We start from the raw sequence: 17717 nt of genomic DNA, 5'->3' as shown, positions 1-17717 counted from the left end.
CTGAAGGTGTATTTGCATAGAAGTTGGATAAGAGCAACCATTAACAATATTTGATGCGACAACTGCTTAATCATGCTGTCATACAACAGGGTTAAATACATACGAGTTAAGGGGATAGACGACAGACAGACTATAATGATACAAGCAGAAAAGACAAGGAAGAGCCAACTAAAGCAGGGTAATATGGTCAAATTTTCCAGCTTTTAGTTTTAGGTGCTATATCATAAATATAAAACTACTCCCTAGAGAACTGTAGCGTGCAGGTGAAGCCAGTGGATTCAGTTGGATTTACCTCAAGAGGGTATTTGCTGCCATCTCCTGACAAAACAGTTCCATACACAATAAAAAAAAAAAACGCAACACAGCCACACAAGACCACAAAAAATAAGATTAAACGTGCCTCTTTAATAACCAGAAACAACCTAAAAAAAAGTTTGTCTGTACAATGAGTTTCAAATGCAGTTACAATGGAGGCAAAATCATGATCAATTCACCACAGACATCAATGACAAGAAAAAAGCTTAAATGAAGCCACATCTACATGACTGTACATTCTTTCATTGTCTGAGTGACGCAACATACACGAGATAAATGATAAATAAAAAACCCTCTTTAAACAGAAAAAAAGCAGAAAACAGGCAACAAAGGTAGACGTTTCCAACTGGAAGGAAAATCTTTTTTAAATATGAAATCAAAAGTCATCTTTGTGATACAGAACATTAGAAAAGAGTCAATTACTTTCTTAAAAGGCCCGCGAATAGAAAAATGTCACAATTACAATTAGTTGATTTTCTCCTTTAAGACTTACAGAAAGGACAGCGTGGAAAGGAAAAATGAATATGTCAGTAAGTTGAACAATGCTTGGTGCTTTAACAATGGTGTCTTCCATTTCTTATTTTTCCCTCAGTTTCATTCATTTCACAACTCACAGACACCCACTCCCTCAGTACAAAGGCAGAAACTGGATTTTTACAGCTAACAACTCCGATCATTTTATTATTACATCCACCTTGAAACAACCTACGACTCATTCACTCCAAATAACTGTGAAGATGGCGACTTACTGGAACCGTCTTTTGTCTTTCGAACCCATTATTCCCATTATTTATATCAGTAAGTGGAAAGAGCCCAGACCATTTTCAGACAAACTGCAGTGAGTATGGACTTCAAAAGGTGCATCCTGTTTCTAGACCATGGCCTCAGTGTCCTGGGGGTCGTCCCCTTCTAGCAGGCTGTAAGATGCATGACTCTGGAATGGTCTTTGTAGAGGGTGAGCCAGCAGTTTGGCCATGCAGTTGTGCAGCTCGATGGCAGGTCCGCTCAGGGAGACCTCATAGTGATAGCACACGCCCTTTGAGTCCAGATTACAGAAAGATGTGTAGTTATCCTGGAGAAAATTTAAATATTCAGTCAACTGTAGATTCAATATAAGACGAGATTGACATGTTCTGAAAATAGCATCCTTTTAAAAGCTGTAGGAAAGCAAATTCTAAACATTCCTAACGCTCAGTAGGATGACCAGAATTGTTTAAATGATCAAATGTTAACAGAGTTATCTTACACAGCCAAGCAAACAAGGCTTAGGTTAGAACTCACCCCAAATGTCCAACAATAGTGTTATAACGTCATCTCCACTCACCCTCCAGCTGGTCTCATCTCCTTGCTCCTCAACCCCGTTGTGCAAATAGACCACATCAAAGAAAAAATAGGGAGACTGCAGCATTTTCTGTAGCAAGACACAAGAATAAGGAAGGCTAGGTGAACTGAACCCATCTAAACTGAAAGAGAAGTGCGTGTACACAGGCTGGTTAAAATCTAATAAGAGCCACAACGGTCTATACATCCATTTTCTTTATCTGCGTAATCCAAGTCAGGGTCACGTGGGTCACTATGCAGGTCTAAGCAACACCGTACCAACTAAAATAGATGGTTCAGCAGTGTCATACTCACGCTAACAGCCTCAGAAGGACTGAACTGTAGCGGCCCAGCATGACGGCTGTAGATGAGCACAGTTCGCACCACATATGGAGGTGGGATGGTCTGAACATTCTCCATTAAAGGCAGCTCAATCTTCTGAAGACTACAAAGGCACACACAAAAAAGAAAAGCTTTTAACACTTTTAATTTACAACATTTAAATAAGAGAACAGGGTGATACTGGATGTTCCAAATACTTTACAGCCAAACTGTACGTACATGACATTAAGAAGATCTTCCAGGTCTAATAATGGCAGTTAAGGTTAAAACTGAACATCAAGAATTTAGCATTTTATCACTGTGAAAACTTGCTTCACAATTAGCTTTGAATAAAAAGGATACTGAAGGACTCGCACACATTCGTCTCCAGGTCATACAGACAGCTGCACAGCTCCCTGGGATCAGACGTGAACCCCGACAGCTTAGACAAGGATACACACATTTTACACAAGGTTTAAACAAAGAGGACCTTGTTTAGAGCTGAAATCCGTTCAAAACACAGATCAGTGAATCGACGTCTCCTGTACTCACCCACAGGGCATCATCATTAACGACAACCAGAGCAAACTCATGCCGTTTGTCAATCTTGTGTTTTGTTCTCACAAACATTTCAATCATCTTCTGGGATATGTTCAGAGCATTTGTTTTAGATCTAAACAGAAACAAAATCAAATAAGAGACACATGACAAATACGAACGAAAATGAAGATTCTTACCACGAAGTTACCTACCCGTTAAAAGACTCCAACTTTGATAATGACATCTCTTCAGAAAGATCCAAGCAGATAATCTATCAAAAGGAGAAGAAAACCAGCCAGTACATAAAGCATTAAAGTAACGGTCAGTCTTTGTTTTTGTATGTAATCTGAATTAGATCTGTAATGTGGACCTACAACTTTCTCAGGACAGTTGACCCGGGGAACTCTAAGCTGGTATTCTGCTGGTGGAGGGATGGACGTTGTGAGTGTGGGCTGTTGCTGTGTGGGCTTTGGCCTCTCTTTGACAGACACAGCAGTAGACAGTTGCACTGTGGCGCTGGCAGTAGCCACTGCACATGCAGCAGCAGCAGCGGGAGCTACAGCCTGAGCTGAGGCCACCGTAGTGGTAGCGGTGGTGGAGCTCGGAGGGCTGTCGCTGGTTGAGGCCTCGCCCTCCCCCTCCACACGACTTCCCACCGCAGGCTGAGATATGCTCTGGTTACCGTTGCCTCCGAGGCTGCCTGTGCTGCTGCGCCGGTCCTCAGCACCTTCAGGGTTGGAGCGTGTTCGTGGTCGCAGCTCTACTGGGCGCTCCTCTCCATCCGCTGGGCCTGGCTCTGGCGTCTCCATGGATACACAAGATGCTAATAAAGCAGAGGCAATGAGTGTAGTTTAGGTGGGTGGCAAATAAGTCTGATCATGAACAGAATCTGAACATTTAACTAGTTAGGGAATCTCTTAAGAAGTCTAAATACAAAAAAAAAAACTATACTTATACTTTGCTCCAACCCCGCCCCCCAAAAAATATATTAACTGCAGGTCTACATGAGATCATGAGTCTCCTATCAACTACACCGCACGGTCTGATCTCACAGTAGCCACACGATAACATGAATCTCATATTTACACTAGCGCACCTGCAAATTGTTTTAATCAAACTCATCCGTGTAATTCTACTTTTAGATATATAGAATTTAGAAAATTATCACATCATTTTTACTCAAAAAAGATGCAATCGTGTGAGCAGAGTGTTAAAGCATCTGAAATAAGATTGTCTGCGGTGGTCTTTCTTTGACAGGTGTGACATCTAATGTCCCCAGAAAGCGTGAAAGTGACTAACAAACTCTTTGTAATGAAGAGGCTGGTGAAGCGGAGACATGCTTGGTAGCTATTTTAGCTGTTAGCATTAGTTAGCTTCCACGAAAAAAGACATCACACCAGACAAGCTGAGAAATCTGAGAAGAAACTTAACACTGAGAAGAGTCAAGTTTGAGGGAAAAATAATACTTACGTGGTTAATAACCACAACACGTCAAAGATTGATATGCCGTAAAGACCCACTTAAAGTTGCAAAGTATTTAAATGACGAGCTAACATTTGTTTTGAACCGGTAACTTCCCTACCGGAAATTACGGTAGGAAAATACGTCAATTACGTGGGATCTCGTAGCACTATGGGTAATGAAGTTTATTGCTCATAGTCGACGAGAACGTTTGACTAACTTTTAAAGAATTATTCATTTTAAAACAATTGCACTGGCAATATATCTAAAAAACAAGCACCATAAAACATAAACTGTGTTTTTTTTGTTACCAATAATATACAAAGCTATCCAACATGAAAAATAAATTGTTGTTAAATACAATCTATATAATCTATAATCGACAGTATATATAGGGTAATCTATAGATTACAAGCACAATTTGTATTTACTTTTTTCTTTACTTCAGAGGAAAATATGGTACTTTCTACACTAGTTATTATACGACAGCTTTCCTGCACAAAGAACAACATAGTGTTAAAGACTAAATCAGTGGTTTGAGGCCTCTGACGCTTTACACATTCATTCCATGTATCTATGAGTTATTAACAGCTTCCCAAAATAATGTTTTCGAATTAAAACAAATTCAAGGGAAATTCCAACTATAGTTCCTTTTTGTTTATAATACTTGTTCATAATACTTTTACTTAAAAACTATTTTCATGTAGTTTTCTATATTGTAATTGAGTATTTTCATGTTGCTATATTAGTACTTTCACTACACACAAATACAAATACATTTTCTAGCACTACTGATCACCTGCTGATCATAAACTTGTGGAACAGCAGATAGTCAGATCGACCTGAAAAACAAGCAATACTGGATGTGACTTGGATTAATTGCCACTTTACACATTGTTTTACAATTAAATCTCTAGGTATCCAGGATATCCAGTGCTCACACTGCTGGCTGTGGCATGTCGGGAAACTAACTGCAGACAAAACAGGAAAAGACACAAAGTGAAGGGGAATGGGTGGAGATGATTTTCTGAGTGTTTTCCACTTACTTCATTCATCAGACCGAGCAGTTTTAGGTAGACTGCTGCAGCGGCTGACTGATTGACTGTTGGAAAATATTTTTACACAGAAATAGAAGGATTGAAGAAAACATTTCCAGATTTTGTCAGATATAAAAAAAACATCTCAGACTGAGTCTTTACTGCAGCCACAGAGACCGAGAAGTATGGAGGTAAGTTAAGTGGAACTATGTGGAGGATTGTTGATAAAATACATGTTGATCTAGGGCGCTATCGGTCCGGTAAAGCTAATAGAATCTAATATGGCTTAATGTCTGGTAAAATCACCACATGTAGTTTCATTATAAACAACAAGACAATACTTAATCTTTGGAGATCTTTTTATTTCAAGTTTTAACTTCTCAGGAAATGTGATTTATTTGCAGGATTTTTGTCATCTGATAGTTTGTTTAATTGTGGACTTACATGGTAATGTAATCATGTTAATAAGACAAAAGTACCAGAAATGTTAAATGTGAGCTGGCAAAGTATCCACAGCATGTAGTTATCGCCTCTGACATTGATTAGGAATTCCTGAATATCACGGATAAGGAATTTTAAGTATGTTCTGGTCTAAACATGAAAACATGTTAGTGTTTGATAGTTTTTGAAAATTTCTGATGATATTTTTTCCTGCTCTTAATAACTAAATAAATGTATGACATATTGTTTTAATTTCATGCTTTAGACTCTTATCCAAAGTTCTTGTTAAAACAATAGCTAGTATGGTCCAGAAATATTTGCTGGGCAGGAAGTTGGATCTCAGGAAGTTTTTGGTTTCCTCCTTTTCCGTTGCCTAAAACAATAGCTGCTAAACATATTTTTTATACAGATTGTTCACATGTAGCTAGTACTTAAATGCACCATTGTGTGTTATATCAGTGCACACATTCACTGACTGGTAGAAAATCAGAAAGTATTAAAACATTTGGTAAAATTTGAGTGTCACTGAGTTATTTCTTTCCAATTCAAACACAACTTTCTGTAGGACTCCAGGAGGGGTAGATGTAATAGCCTGGATGCTGCCTCAGGGTTTGACAAAGAGGTGCTGAGCCCTGGCAACAACATAGCCTTTGATCCTGAGGGCTGTGATCCTGTAATCAACCTCGAGCCCACGCCAGCAGAGGTGGCTCAGTGTGAGGCTGAAGTGGGCACCCTGCTCAGCATCATCGCTGAACTGAACAAGAAGATGGGGAACCTAAAGGCTCCGAGGTGAGAGAAGTTTATGAAGACATGTGGATTTGCTGCAGTGCTGCATTTAATTTGTGTGCTTGTAACATTCTTGGAACAAAACTGGATGAATGGACTTTTGTTCACTAACACTGCACAGAACCATGCATATTCTGACATTAAGACACAATGCTTGATTCAGCTTATCACTTGACTCAATATAAACATACTACTCTCGCAGTGAACCAGGTGACATGAGGCCATCAGGTCCATCCAGGCCTCTAGTTCCAGACCTTCTGTCTCACCGCCTGGTCAGAAACAGCCCAGAGAGGAACGCTGCCCCCGCTATCACATCTAAACCTCCAGGTTGACATCATCAGCTGTGTTCAGTGGACCATATCAGATTGGATGTTTTACATCTGAACTTAGTGTAAGAAATTCTCCAGTTTTTTAATGTTATCTGCTGCACCTCTATGTTTCATCCTCCAGGGGGCGTCGGCATCGTGTGGACAAAACTGCAGGAGGTTTTATCATCAGTGGAGGACTCCATCAGCTGTAGAAGGACCTGGGCCGCTCCCATCAGAGCCTCAGACCAGGACAAGCATGATGAGCACATCAGAGCAGCTCAAGAGAACTGGACTAAAGCTTCCCAAGTATTTAACTAGGGAAAACATCAGTCATAATAAAAAATATGTGCTTAAATGTTTGTCATTACAGCTGAAAATTCCATCTTTAACTAATGAAAGGTCAAATTCCGAGACTTTGTTTCACTGTTCACTTAAGAAATGCATGACCTGTTTAACATTCTCAAAGAGTTAAGGTCTACTAGTTTAGTACACTGTTTTCAGCACCTTTTAAAAATATAGTTGACTTGGTTGCAGATGCTGGAGGAGATGGAGAGAGAGTTTGGGATTTCGTGCCCATTAAGCCTGGCAAAGGACCAGCATCCAGAGGACATGCTGGATGTGGACAGACGGGAGTCAGCTCTCAGAAACAACTTCCAGAGTCACCAGGAGGAGCTGCAGAGAGCACAAAGCAACATCAGCTTGGTGGAAGAGGAGAAGAACAAGGTAGAAAGAGTCACTTTTGATGAGGACAGTTAGGCTAGTGAGAAGGAAAAGATTTTTAAAAACCAGATGGCCTGATTTTAAGAACAATATTATGTGATGAGTTATCGCTGATATGAGTCAAAGTAATTCTGAGCACTAAACTAAACTCTAGCTTTGGTGATTCACCAAAAGATGATGTGTGAGACAGACAAGAAAAAAAACCGTCCATCTCTTGTTCTTCAGCTGATTTGTCTCCACAAGGCCTGGAAGGCCAGTAGTCACTCTGCCTCCTACCGACCCACTGCAGGGGCGCTTACTCCAGACTGGGCCTCTCCTCCCTACCCTGGTTCACCTTTAATCCTCAGAAGAACAAACAGAGGTATAACACCTCTGTCTGTGGGAGGGGATGGGTCTCCACTGGGCTCCGTTAACTCAGGCAGTCCATGTCCAAGCCCCATCAGCCTGGAGATGGAAACTGAGCGCCTGCACAGGTGAGTCCAAGAGGCAGTTCAAGATATGTCAAAAAGTACTAAAGTCAACCAGAGCACCCTGCTGACATGTGTCCAGTGTGTTTATGTGTGGGGAAAGATGACTAGCCGGAGAAATACCTCATGAGGCCCTCACACACATGAAATGAATTGTGAATTATGCAGATACAGGTTTTTACATGCAACAGGTTTTATCTGTGAGTAGATTCAAGGCACGACTCAAGGAAAGAAAAAATATGTTTAGTTTTGGTCCATCTACTAATCTCAGCAGGCATCCATTTAAATTTTCACATTACATCATAGATGAAGCTGGGGAGAAATGCAGTTTCTTACCAAACACTGCAACGAATATGGAATAATTTGCAGAATTTTCTCAGTTTAGATCATTTTATATCCAGTAACATATTCCAGGACATTATAAAGGATCTGGTGAAGAAGGCATTTAGAGATCACCTTGTTTCATTTTGGTTTCTTACATATCATGTATAAAGTACATTTTATGTGTTGTGAGTAGTTATAATATACTATTTTAGATTTCAAATTTCAAATTTGATTATTTGGTCAAATTAAGGTAAAATAAATGAAGAAATACTTAAGAAATATGAAGAAAAACAAAAAGCAAAGAACATACAGATGACTAAAAAGCCTAAAAAAACTAAAAATATGGTACTCGTTACAGTGAATGTCAAGCAATGAGCTCACGTATACAGCCTCTCACTGGTCTTCATAAAGTTGGAGATCAGAGCAGTCAAACATACACATTTTTTTACATTATTCCCAATTGTAGTAAAGACACTTTAAATGACTGGGTAGCCAAACTAGTACAGACAAACTGGAATAGATACAATAGATATTGATAGCTAGAAACAAATTAGTGTTCAATCAAAGCTCAAGGTAGCTAAAGCAGGTATTGTGATATATATATATATATATATTCTCTCTAATATATTCTCTAATATATTCTCTCTAATATATTCTCTCTAATAATATTCTCTCTAACATTCGCAGTTTAAAGTAAAAGAGTGCATTTGAGCTTGATTAGGATTGTGTAAAGGATTTATCAGCTTTGTTATGTTTTTCCTTAAAACACATCTTATTCAAATGGTCTTTGGAATGTGTTTAATGGGGACTTCGTTAAATGGCTAAAAGCTTGGATGCATTTCTTTGATAAAATTGTTCTACAAGTTTTGACTCAATCAGTACATTAAACCAGCTTCTTCCTCCATAGAGCTTTAGTATTCGAGTCATTAAAACTCATTTGCCTTGAATCCTCATCCTCCCTCTTGTTATCTCAGATACATTGAGAGGCTGAAGGCCAGAAACGAACGTCTGACTGCAGCTCTGGAACGCAGGAAGGGAGAGTCTGAGCTGATCACTCTTACACTAACCAAACTTGAGTCTGACTGCTCAGCCCTTCAGATGGCTCTAAGATACTGGTACACACTTAAAACACCTGACACACCAGTCCATAAGCCTGTCTGGACACATGCATATTCTGTTTCAGTGCTACAGATTTCTTTGACACGTTTCAAAATAATGAATGCGCAAAGGTCAGCAGCTTAATGAGCAGGTCCTTCTCATCTAACAAGATCATACTTTGTCTTCTGTGACCGACAGTGAGGAGTGTGAGGAGGCCTACAGTGAGCTACTGTCACTTTATGATGCCAAGAGGCAGCAAAACATTCCTCTGTGGACAGACTCAGCAGGTGTTTGAACACCAAGTTTTACTCCTGTCTAAACCAACAGAGACCCAATGGGTATGAATATCATACACATACACACCTCAAACACAGTTGGAGTCATACATTTGTTTCTCTCGTCAGAGGCAGTGGGTGACAGGCAGCGGGCAGACAGTCCATCAGGTCAGCTCAGGAAAATGGGAACTGAGGAGTTGTCCACCTCCTTCTCCTCAGCAGGAGCTACAGAGGAGACACAAACACAGAGTCACACAGGGCAGAGGTGACACTTTTTACTGCACAATCAGTCATCATTATGGTATTGGATTGCAGAAGTGTGCGTTGAGGATGACACAATACTGCCTAATCCTTCAAAAGTTATCACAGAAATAAGTCATCAGATGTGTTTGTTTCCTGTCACGCCACAGGGAGCCTGAACCAAAGGATCGGGAAGCATTTCTCCGTGACCAAATTGAGCGCCTGAAGAGGGAGCGGGCAGCTATTTGCCTGCCTAAGCAAGGTCCAGGAGTAGAGAGCAAACTGAGCTCTGAAACACGTCAACCTGCTGGGACAAGATGGGGACCTGCAGCCAAAGATGTCAGCAAACCTTCTGATACCAAGCAGGAGAAATCTTCCCTGTTTTATGAACTTATCTCAGTCAGGGTAGGAGCTGCATGTTTGTGGTCTGTGTCGGAGATTGTTTGTTGACATTCAAAGAGTTTAGGAGGAAAAACACGGCTTTTGTCTCAATGTCATAGTTGTCTTGCATTAGCTTTAAAGGGAAAAATGTTTTGGTGCATAATACTGCCCTTACCTTCCACTTCCAAGACACATTGTGTGGAGTATATATACAGTTTATGTACTGACACTATTTAGTGCTGACACATCTCTGACGTCAGTGCACACTAAAACAGTATAAACCGAGAGGTCCTTTCTTTTCAAAAGTATTTACTGTTATATAAAATATACCAACAAACAGACTGCATATTCCCTAAATTAATTAACTCCTTTAAGGAGACATATTAAGCCCTTTTTTTCACAAACTGACATCATTTCCTGATATGACTGTGTGATGATTTGGTAAAGATAGCACAATTTTACTCTCAAGTACTAACATTCCCTCATCTGCAGTTCAGCCACGGATAGCTGGTAGGATATCAATCCTTTATTGAAGCTCAATGTTGTTGCAAGGCATTCATGTTCTAAGCTGTGAAACACTACAGCAGAAAATAACGGTCAATGGCAGGTTAATAACACCACTGAGAGCTCACATCATAATTCTTCCATTACATATTGGCTCCTTAAACTGCTGACTTCAATTTTGTTGCCTTCATTAGCAGCCAACCGTTGACCTATGTACATATATTTGACCGATGTTTGATTTTTAGACAGCTATGATGCTGCATTTTAGACAAAGAGAAAATGGAATTTCTACATTTCAAATGATGAAAAAATTAAAGAACGTGAATTATAGGTGAGGCTTACTGGGTGAGCATTACTGGCATTGTAATTACTTTTCTATAATGTCTCCTTTAAGTTCAGGGCAGCCGTATACGGTCGGAGCTGCTAGATAAGTTCACTTCCTAACTTGCTCTTGAAAGCTCAAACCCTTCTTCATGGAACATACGGGCTCTCTAACTTTACCTTTCTGAGACTGTTGGTTATGTTCTTCAAATACAGAAACTCCTAGCCTTGACATTGGTGGATGATGTTTGATTGAATGTAACATATAAAACACATTTTATGGACAATCTAACAATCTAACATTACCTGCTCCTGCTTGAGAGACTTCTAGGATTTGGATTATTTTCATGATTATATCATGAAAAAATAATACATTTACAGCGAATAGTCTCATTTGTGTGCACTTCTTGTTGTTATATTTTGAAACCACACAACAGGAATAAGACAACTCAAAGCACTGTACTGTGTCCAAAACCAGTGCTTTTTAAAATACTGTATATAGTTTATGGTTAAATTGTTTTTGTTCAGGAGGAGATGTCAGATCTGCGAGCTCTGATCCGCCTCAAGGAGAAAGAGCTGAGGTGTCTGGAGTGGAGTTTAATGGGCCAGAAGGCCCAGGAAGTAGCCGGAGTTTTCATCCCAGAAAGTGTCAGAGAGGAGATGGAGGATCGAAAGACTGAACAACAGGTAGCACAGACTCCCACAGCAGCAAGGCAGACTTTTCTTTTTAAAATGTGCAAATAATATAAAGTCAAGGTGAAACGAGCACGAGGGATCAGGGGGCTGGTCTACTGTGACAAACCCGATTCAAATCTGGCTGTCCCATTTGGGAAATCACACATCTTCCAAAGCAGAATCCCTCCAGGCCAAGGAGGATATTTTGGTTCTACGAGGTCTTCTGCTGGTCTCTGCTGTCACTGCAGCACTAATTCATACCACACCACTCACCTCTGTCATTGTCAAATGACAAAGAACTGAACAGCTCCTTTAGGTCAACGCAGTGACTTTCAGTTGTTAATCCATTTTCACACCCTTTTGTGTTAAGGTTTAACGTCTCCTTGGTTAGACGAGTGATTCTCTGAGCCAGCATAACCCCTGACCTCTACAGACTGCATCATGTTAAGATATTTCAATAAAACTGCTCTAGACTAACATGTAGCTCTGCATACATACATCATAATATTCTTGTGGAGTATTCTGATATAATGTCATGTAAATACCTTCTTCAAAGAACATGATTGCTGAGAGGGTCAAAATCAAGACACAAATGTACACAGATTATCTAAAACTTGGATTGTGCAGTTGCCATCTTGTCACGATTAATTTAGTTTATTATCCACTTAAATTTAATGTTCTTCATATAATGAAAACCCTGAAAGACTCAAGCTTAAACATGGTCAATGTTATTCTGAGCTGTTAATTTGAAACCTTTAGATCAACGTTTCCCCACAGCAGTCTGAATATTTCCAAAGGTTGGAGCAAAACCGAATCATATGGAGGCATGCTTGGCTGTGATTGGTTGTTCCATTGCTCACCTTTTTGATTAAATGCACCGTTGAAAACATAAGAAAACGACAATGAATCTTATGAACAGTCCAAGTTTTGATTATTCATGTTCCTGCTGAACTATATTTAAAATAAATATACTAGTTCTCTTATCAGTTATCTTATTGGGATGTTTTTCTATGGATTAAAGTGTTGAAACCCTCACATCAACCAAACTTTCATTGTCCCAGCCTTCTGAATGTGCAAATATGCTGCTTTTCTATCAATAATTTTGATGAATTACAGATTTGGGCAGTTGGCTGGACAAAGAAAGCGTTGTGATGGTGTCACATTGTTACGATCTTCAGTAATCTAACAAACCCTAATCCTGTCATGCAGAAACACAGATGTCCTGAAAGTGTCTGTACTTTTAATTAGGGACACATTAGGGTTCAGGGTTCATTAGGGTTCACAATTTCCAGTTTTTAAATCCTATTGTGAATACCAGCAACAGTTCAACAACAAAACAGATTGGAAAACCTTTAACAAAGAAACCTAACCAAGTCTGCCATTGACCCATTTAGATGCTGTGGGACATCTTTGATCGCACACAGTGTTGTTTGTAGCCTCGCGACGAAACAACTAATCACAGCCAATTAGCAAAGCAAATATTCCTCGCAGCGTATAGTTAAAATGCATCAGCACTCTAACTGTAAATTGAAGTGCACATATACTTTATGTCCTGGTTCAACTGATAAATAGATTACTAATTGGGAAGATAATTTTTTAACTTTCTATTGAAATGTTATCAATTATGTTTCAGAGGCTTTTTGAGAATGTAGCAAAAGCGGGATGTGATGGGGACATCTCTAATCCTCTAACCAGACCCATTCTGAAAGAGCTGCAAGCGGTCCTACAGAGGTGAGAACTTATCACTGCAAGTGTGGCACAATTACTGTAACAATCACAGTCTATTCTTGTTTGTTACATCCATGAAAAACATGCTCTCATACTATGAAATAATGTGAATTAAAAAGCCCATCAGATAACTCTTACGTCATGTATCTTGCCTTTGACCATTTTTAAATTGGGGGGGAATTTAGTTCTATCATCATCGGATTAATATGGACTTTGCAGAAAAAAGGTTCCTCTTGCATTCACAGTAGAGAAGGCATCAAATATATCTTGCCTATATTTCATCTGTTGCTTAGTAACGCAGTAAGAAAAGCAGACTTTGAACTAAAAAACTCTCTCCATTCAGTGCTTCAGAGATCATCCTACTAATGTTCTGACCTTGAATGATTCTTCTTTTGAAAAAAAATCACTGCTTTTTGACACAATTCATCACCTATGTTCTGAAGCCAAGGACACTTCAGTAAATATGATTCTTTTCATCCATTTTATGGTATTTCTGTGAGTAAGAATTGTTGATGACTTCAGCAAAATGAATAGCCTGACAGTATGTATTCAGTACTCATTTTCTTGTTTCAGAGAACAAGCCCTGAAGAAGAGACTGGCTTTGGTCCAAGACTCTCTGAGCACGGCTCTTTCAGACAGCACCTCCCAGAGGAAGGACAATGGAGAGCATATTGCTCGCCTCACACAAGCTCATAGGTGAATGTCACAGGAAAATAATGCAATACACTGTTCTGGCTGTTGTGAACCCCTTCATACATGTTCTAAACTGGATTTTCTGGATATCCTGTTTTCCAGTAAAGCCTTGAGTTCGTACCGGCAGATTCGCAGGAAGTATCGGGAGCATATGTGGAGGCTGGAGCAGAAGGTGGTGGCCACGATGGAGAGTCAGAATAACCAGGGTGGAGCAACAAAAACTGCAGAAGAAGCCTTGGAGTGGAAGAGGGAAGAGACGGTTTTATGAGACACCAATTGTTCAGTTAAAGAATAAGCCACCCCTAAAGCCATTTGTTATTCATATCAGCTAATCTGATGCAAATCTGATGAATAATCTGTTCCTTTAAAAATCTGTATCAGTCAGTTTTTTTTATTATTATTTGTACATATTTATCTAACAAACCATTAGTTACATCCACAACGGTCATTATGGGCGTTCTTTGACTCATTGGAGAATGTAGGGTGGCGGAGTTTCAACACTTATTAGAGTTACCATAAGACTGATTATCATTCCAAATCTTAAGTTGTTGAAAAAGGACTCAAACATCACACGAGGCATTCCTAACTTTAGAGAAACAGCTGTGTTACAGTCATCAATTCCCACAGATGACTCAAGGACCGGATCCACTGCAGACTTCGGGACTGACCTGGAGTAAAGAGCAAATGTTCATTTTCCCATTAAAGCCATTTCTATAAAGTCACTCCCGGGTGTGCTGTGGTGTCATGACAAAGCTCAGAGAAAGGGGGATGGGGGCTGGAACAATGTCTGGTGTGCACACAAAATGTACGGCAAGCCCATTTGTCTTATTTGCATCTTCACAGTCTCACGTTCTGTCTCTCACGCTTTAGAGTTCAATTAAAAGGTCAATTCGCCCCAAATCATAAAAAAACTTTTTCTCACTTTTCTCAACTGATATTTAAACATGCAGATAATAGGTGAGATAGTCCTTATTTACTTGGATACAAAGAGTTGTCATATCCCAAATCAATCCCAAATTGGTTTAATGAATTACTATAAAACTATATGTAAAACCATACATTAGTGACCTGGTTTCAAAGGTCAGTGGGAACTATCAGAGATGACCTTCTACACACAGGTCAGGAGAGTCAGAGGTTTGCAGTAATCTGGAGACAAACTATGTTATGTTCCTTACAGAGACAACGTTATTGCAACTATGAAACACAAAATACTGTAGGTCAAAAGAAAGAAGAAAAAAAAAGGTAAAGTGATTAAGTGAATTTGCTATTTTTTTATCATTGTATTTTTGGGTCAAACTGACCCTTTAGATTCCATCTTAATTATCTACTCTTCACCCCTCCATCCTTTGCTCTTCACCAGTCACTCAATCGTTAATTTTTCTGCCTTTACTTCTCACTTCCTCCCCCTCTGTCTTCTCCACACTCATCCCTCACCCATCCCTGCCCTCTTCGGTCGACCCTTCGCCCTGACCTTGCTGAGCCGGTCAGCTGCAGCTGTGACCGGCGGTCAGGAGGTTAAGGCAAAGGTTGAGTGTCACACCCACAGGGTCACACCGATGCTTAGTTGTTGTGTTAGCCTGTGAATGGAAGGTTCAGAGTGCCAGACGAGGTGGCGAGCCCTGACGCCCTGACTGTTGCCTGAGTTTGCCCTTTCCCGAGCACAGGTCAGCGCAGGGGGCCTGTCCTCCTGCTCCTCCCATGCCTCCAGGTCACCATCACCATTGTTGTAATAGCTGTCATTAGAGCACATGATACAATTATCATTCCATTTTCTGTTGCAATTCTCCACGTTAAGCTTCTGAGTTCATCAAAAGTTTGTAGATGACATGACTGTTGTAACCTCTGGACTACTCTTCTATCAAAGGCGAAACAATAACAACAAAATGTCCATTGACTGATAAAGGGACTTTTATCTTATACAGTTCAAGGACTTCTATCACGAGCGCCTCAGTAGAGAGCTTTGAATATCAAAAAGTTCCAACATAACAATCTTAAAACATCATATTACAATTGAGAAGATAAGTATCACTATTAGAAAACATTTTACTAACATTCTGTCAAGTGTTTTAGTCTGTGACAATGCTTTGTATACTGCAATGTGATTGTTTAACGTAAAGTTTAATGTAAGCTGCATTCCTACATCATAAAAACAATCCCATAACAAGTACAAGTACTACTGTCACTTTGAAAAGTTACTTTAGACAAGGATACTACTTCCAGCAAGTATTCAGGGCATTATGAGAAAAACTCAGTCAAAAGGCTAAATTTTTAAAACATAAAAGATATTAAAGTAATTTAAATTGAAGAAAAAAACTTCCCTTATAAACAGACCAGCTTTGATTATTACATATTTGTTATATTTTTTTATACTGTTACATGGTTAACAAAAGTGAACAAGTCTTTGTATTTTTGTAGTTCAACGTATTTGAATTGAATAAACCTTTCAGGGGATTTTTGGGGTGAGAATATTTCCTTCCAAAAACTAGTATATTATAATTATAAAGCAAAAGAAAATACTATAAAAGATAATAATAGAACTTAGTGTCATCTAGCTGCAAGGACGCAGACTGCAAATAAGTAAATGCTCTACTACCCTCCCCTCTACTTCCAAGCCTGTAGGAGAAACTATGACAGCTACTGAGATTACAAAAGGCCAGTTTTTTGCTTTTCTTTTCTGGGCAACATGTGGTGCAAAATGATGCAAAACAACTTCAAGGCAGAGGACCTGTGTCATCTGTAAATATAAATGGTTGTAAATATAAATGTAACACAACCCAGTTTTTATTCTCAGGCAGATACACTGCTGAAAACATACACGACGATACTGCTGTACACTGCCTGACGAAATAAAGTCACACTCTTTTGTTGAACCCCTTTAAGCCTTGATTATGGAACATATTTACTGTGGGATTCCTTATGAAATGTGGCAACACTGAATCCCAGCCAGAGTTGCTTTAATTTTTCACACAGACTTGTAATGATGAAGATTAAGGAAGTCGGAATGCTGCGTAAGGTCTTTTTCAGCACATCTCAAAGATTCTCTGTGGGGTTGACAACTGGACTCTGTGTTGGTTAATCCATGCGTGAAAATGATGTCATATGTTCTCTGAACCATCTTATCGCAATCGGAGCCCAATGGGGAATATTGGGAAAAGTTGCCCAAAGCAATGTCTGTTTGACCTCTTTGTTAATACAGCAACCCTTACTTCGATTATTTTGCAACCAAATCGGAAAGCATTAAAAAAACTTGCAACCTTTGTGGAGCGATGCTTGTTGTGAGAAAACAGCAAGGTTGTTGACAACGCAGCAATTATGCTCAATATCACAATTTACTTTTTAAAACTCAACTGCACCTCTACTGTTACTTCTGTGTCTAACAGATCCACATGCCTTGCATTTTTCACATCAGCTGATGTCTTTTAAATAAACCTTCTGCAAACCCTCTTCAAAATTTAAGCCTTGGCTTAACCTTTGTTGCACGTCAAAGTAAAAACGATGTAATCTAATCCTGCTCATGATATAGCTGTAGTGCAAATGTATGTTCCCGAAGCATGCATTGAAATAGTTTTTTAAAAGTGCACTGGACAAAAGAGGGTGAATAAAAAAGTCAAACAGCACATGAAATATGAATGCTTCCAGAGCCTCTAACAATCTCATCTTTTATGTTGGCTCCATATTTCTAGACTCACGTCCACCCCCACATGAAATGGCCACTGCAGGAGTCTGTGGATGGTGGAGTTTTATAGTGCCTGGGAAAAATAC

The 17717-nt window shown here is 39.5% G+C and overlaps 2 protein-coding genes across 2 annotated transcripts; one reads left to right on the top strand and one right to left on the bottom strand.

Moving 5' to 3' along the window:
* Positions 1–385: 385 nt before the first annotated feature.
* Positions 386–4083, bottom strand: babam1 (BRISC and BRCA1 A complex member 1). The gene is made up of 9 exons (XM_072389180.1): positions 3967–4083; positions 2871–3319; positions 2709–2767; positions 2509–2629; positions 2320–2398; positions 2197–2221; positions 1951–2080; positions 1640–1726; positions 386–1387 (listed from the first exon to the last, which is right to left on the bottom strand). The coding sequence occupies exons 2-9, from the start codon at positions 3303–3305 to the stop codon at positions 1187–1189; spliced, it is 1137 nt and encodes a 378-aa protein (XP_072245281.1). The 5' UTR covers positions 3306–3319; positions 3967–4083; the 3' UTR covers positions 386–1186.
* Positions 4084–5026: 943 nt separating this feature from the next.
* On the top strand, positions 5027–16043 carry ushbp1 (Usher syndrome 1C binding protein 1). Its single transcript, XM_072389179.1, has 14 exons — positions 5027–5185; positions 6001–6224; positions 6424–6548; positions 6672–6835; positions 7064–7252; positions 7475–7722; positions 9015–9155; positions 9337–9425; positions 9543–9678; positions 9824–10058; positions 11388–11546; positions 13168–13265; positions 13836–13958; positions 14058–16043. The coding sequence occupies exons 1-14, from the start codon at positions 5180–5182 to the stop codon at positions 14221–14223; spliced, it is 2103 nt and encodes a 700-aa protein (XP_072245280.1). The 5' UTR covers positions 5027–5179; the 3' UTR covers positions 14224–16043.
* The last annotated feature ends 1674 nt before the right edge of the window (positions 16044–17717 follow it).

This window comes from Leuresthes tenuis, unplaced genomic scaffold, assembly GCF_036924035.1.
Source record: "Leuresthes tenuis unplaced genomic scaffold, fLeuTen1.0.hap1 SCAF_7, whole genome shotgun sequence".
Classification (NCBI taxonomy): Eukaryota; Metazoa; Chordata; class Actinopteri; order Atheriniformes; family Atherinopsidae; genus Leuresthes; species Leuresthes tenuis.
Note: the sequence above shows the minus strand (reverse complement) of the source record. Positions and strands in the feature narration are given on the sequence as shown.

Bases quoted from the DNA above. Each gene is read 5' to 3' on its own strand.
- babam1 (XM_072389180.1), bottom strand. From the start codon at position 3,305: ATGGAGACGCCAGAGCCAGGCCCAGCGGATGGAGAGGAGCGCCCAGTA. The intron at 2,768-2,870 runs GTAGGTCCACAT...TCCTTTTGATAG, and splicing joins TCAACTGTCCTGAGAAAGTT to ATTATCTGCTTGGATCTTTC. The intron at 2,630-2,708 runs GTAGGTAACTTC...GTTTCTGTTTAG, and splicing joins AAGTTGGAGTCTTTTAACGG to ATCTAAAACAAATGCTCTGA.
- ushbp1 (XM_072389179.1), top strand. The intron at 9,156-9,336 runs GTACACACTTAA...TGTGACCGACAG, and splicing joins CAGATGGCTCTAAGATACTG to TGAGGAGTGTGAGGAGGCCT. The intron at 13,266-13,835 runs GTGAGAACTTAT...TTCTTGTTTCAG, and splicing joins CTGCAAGCGGTCCTACAGAG to AGAACAAGCCCTGAAGAAGA.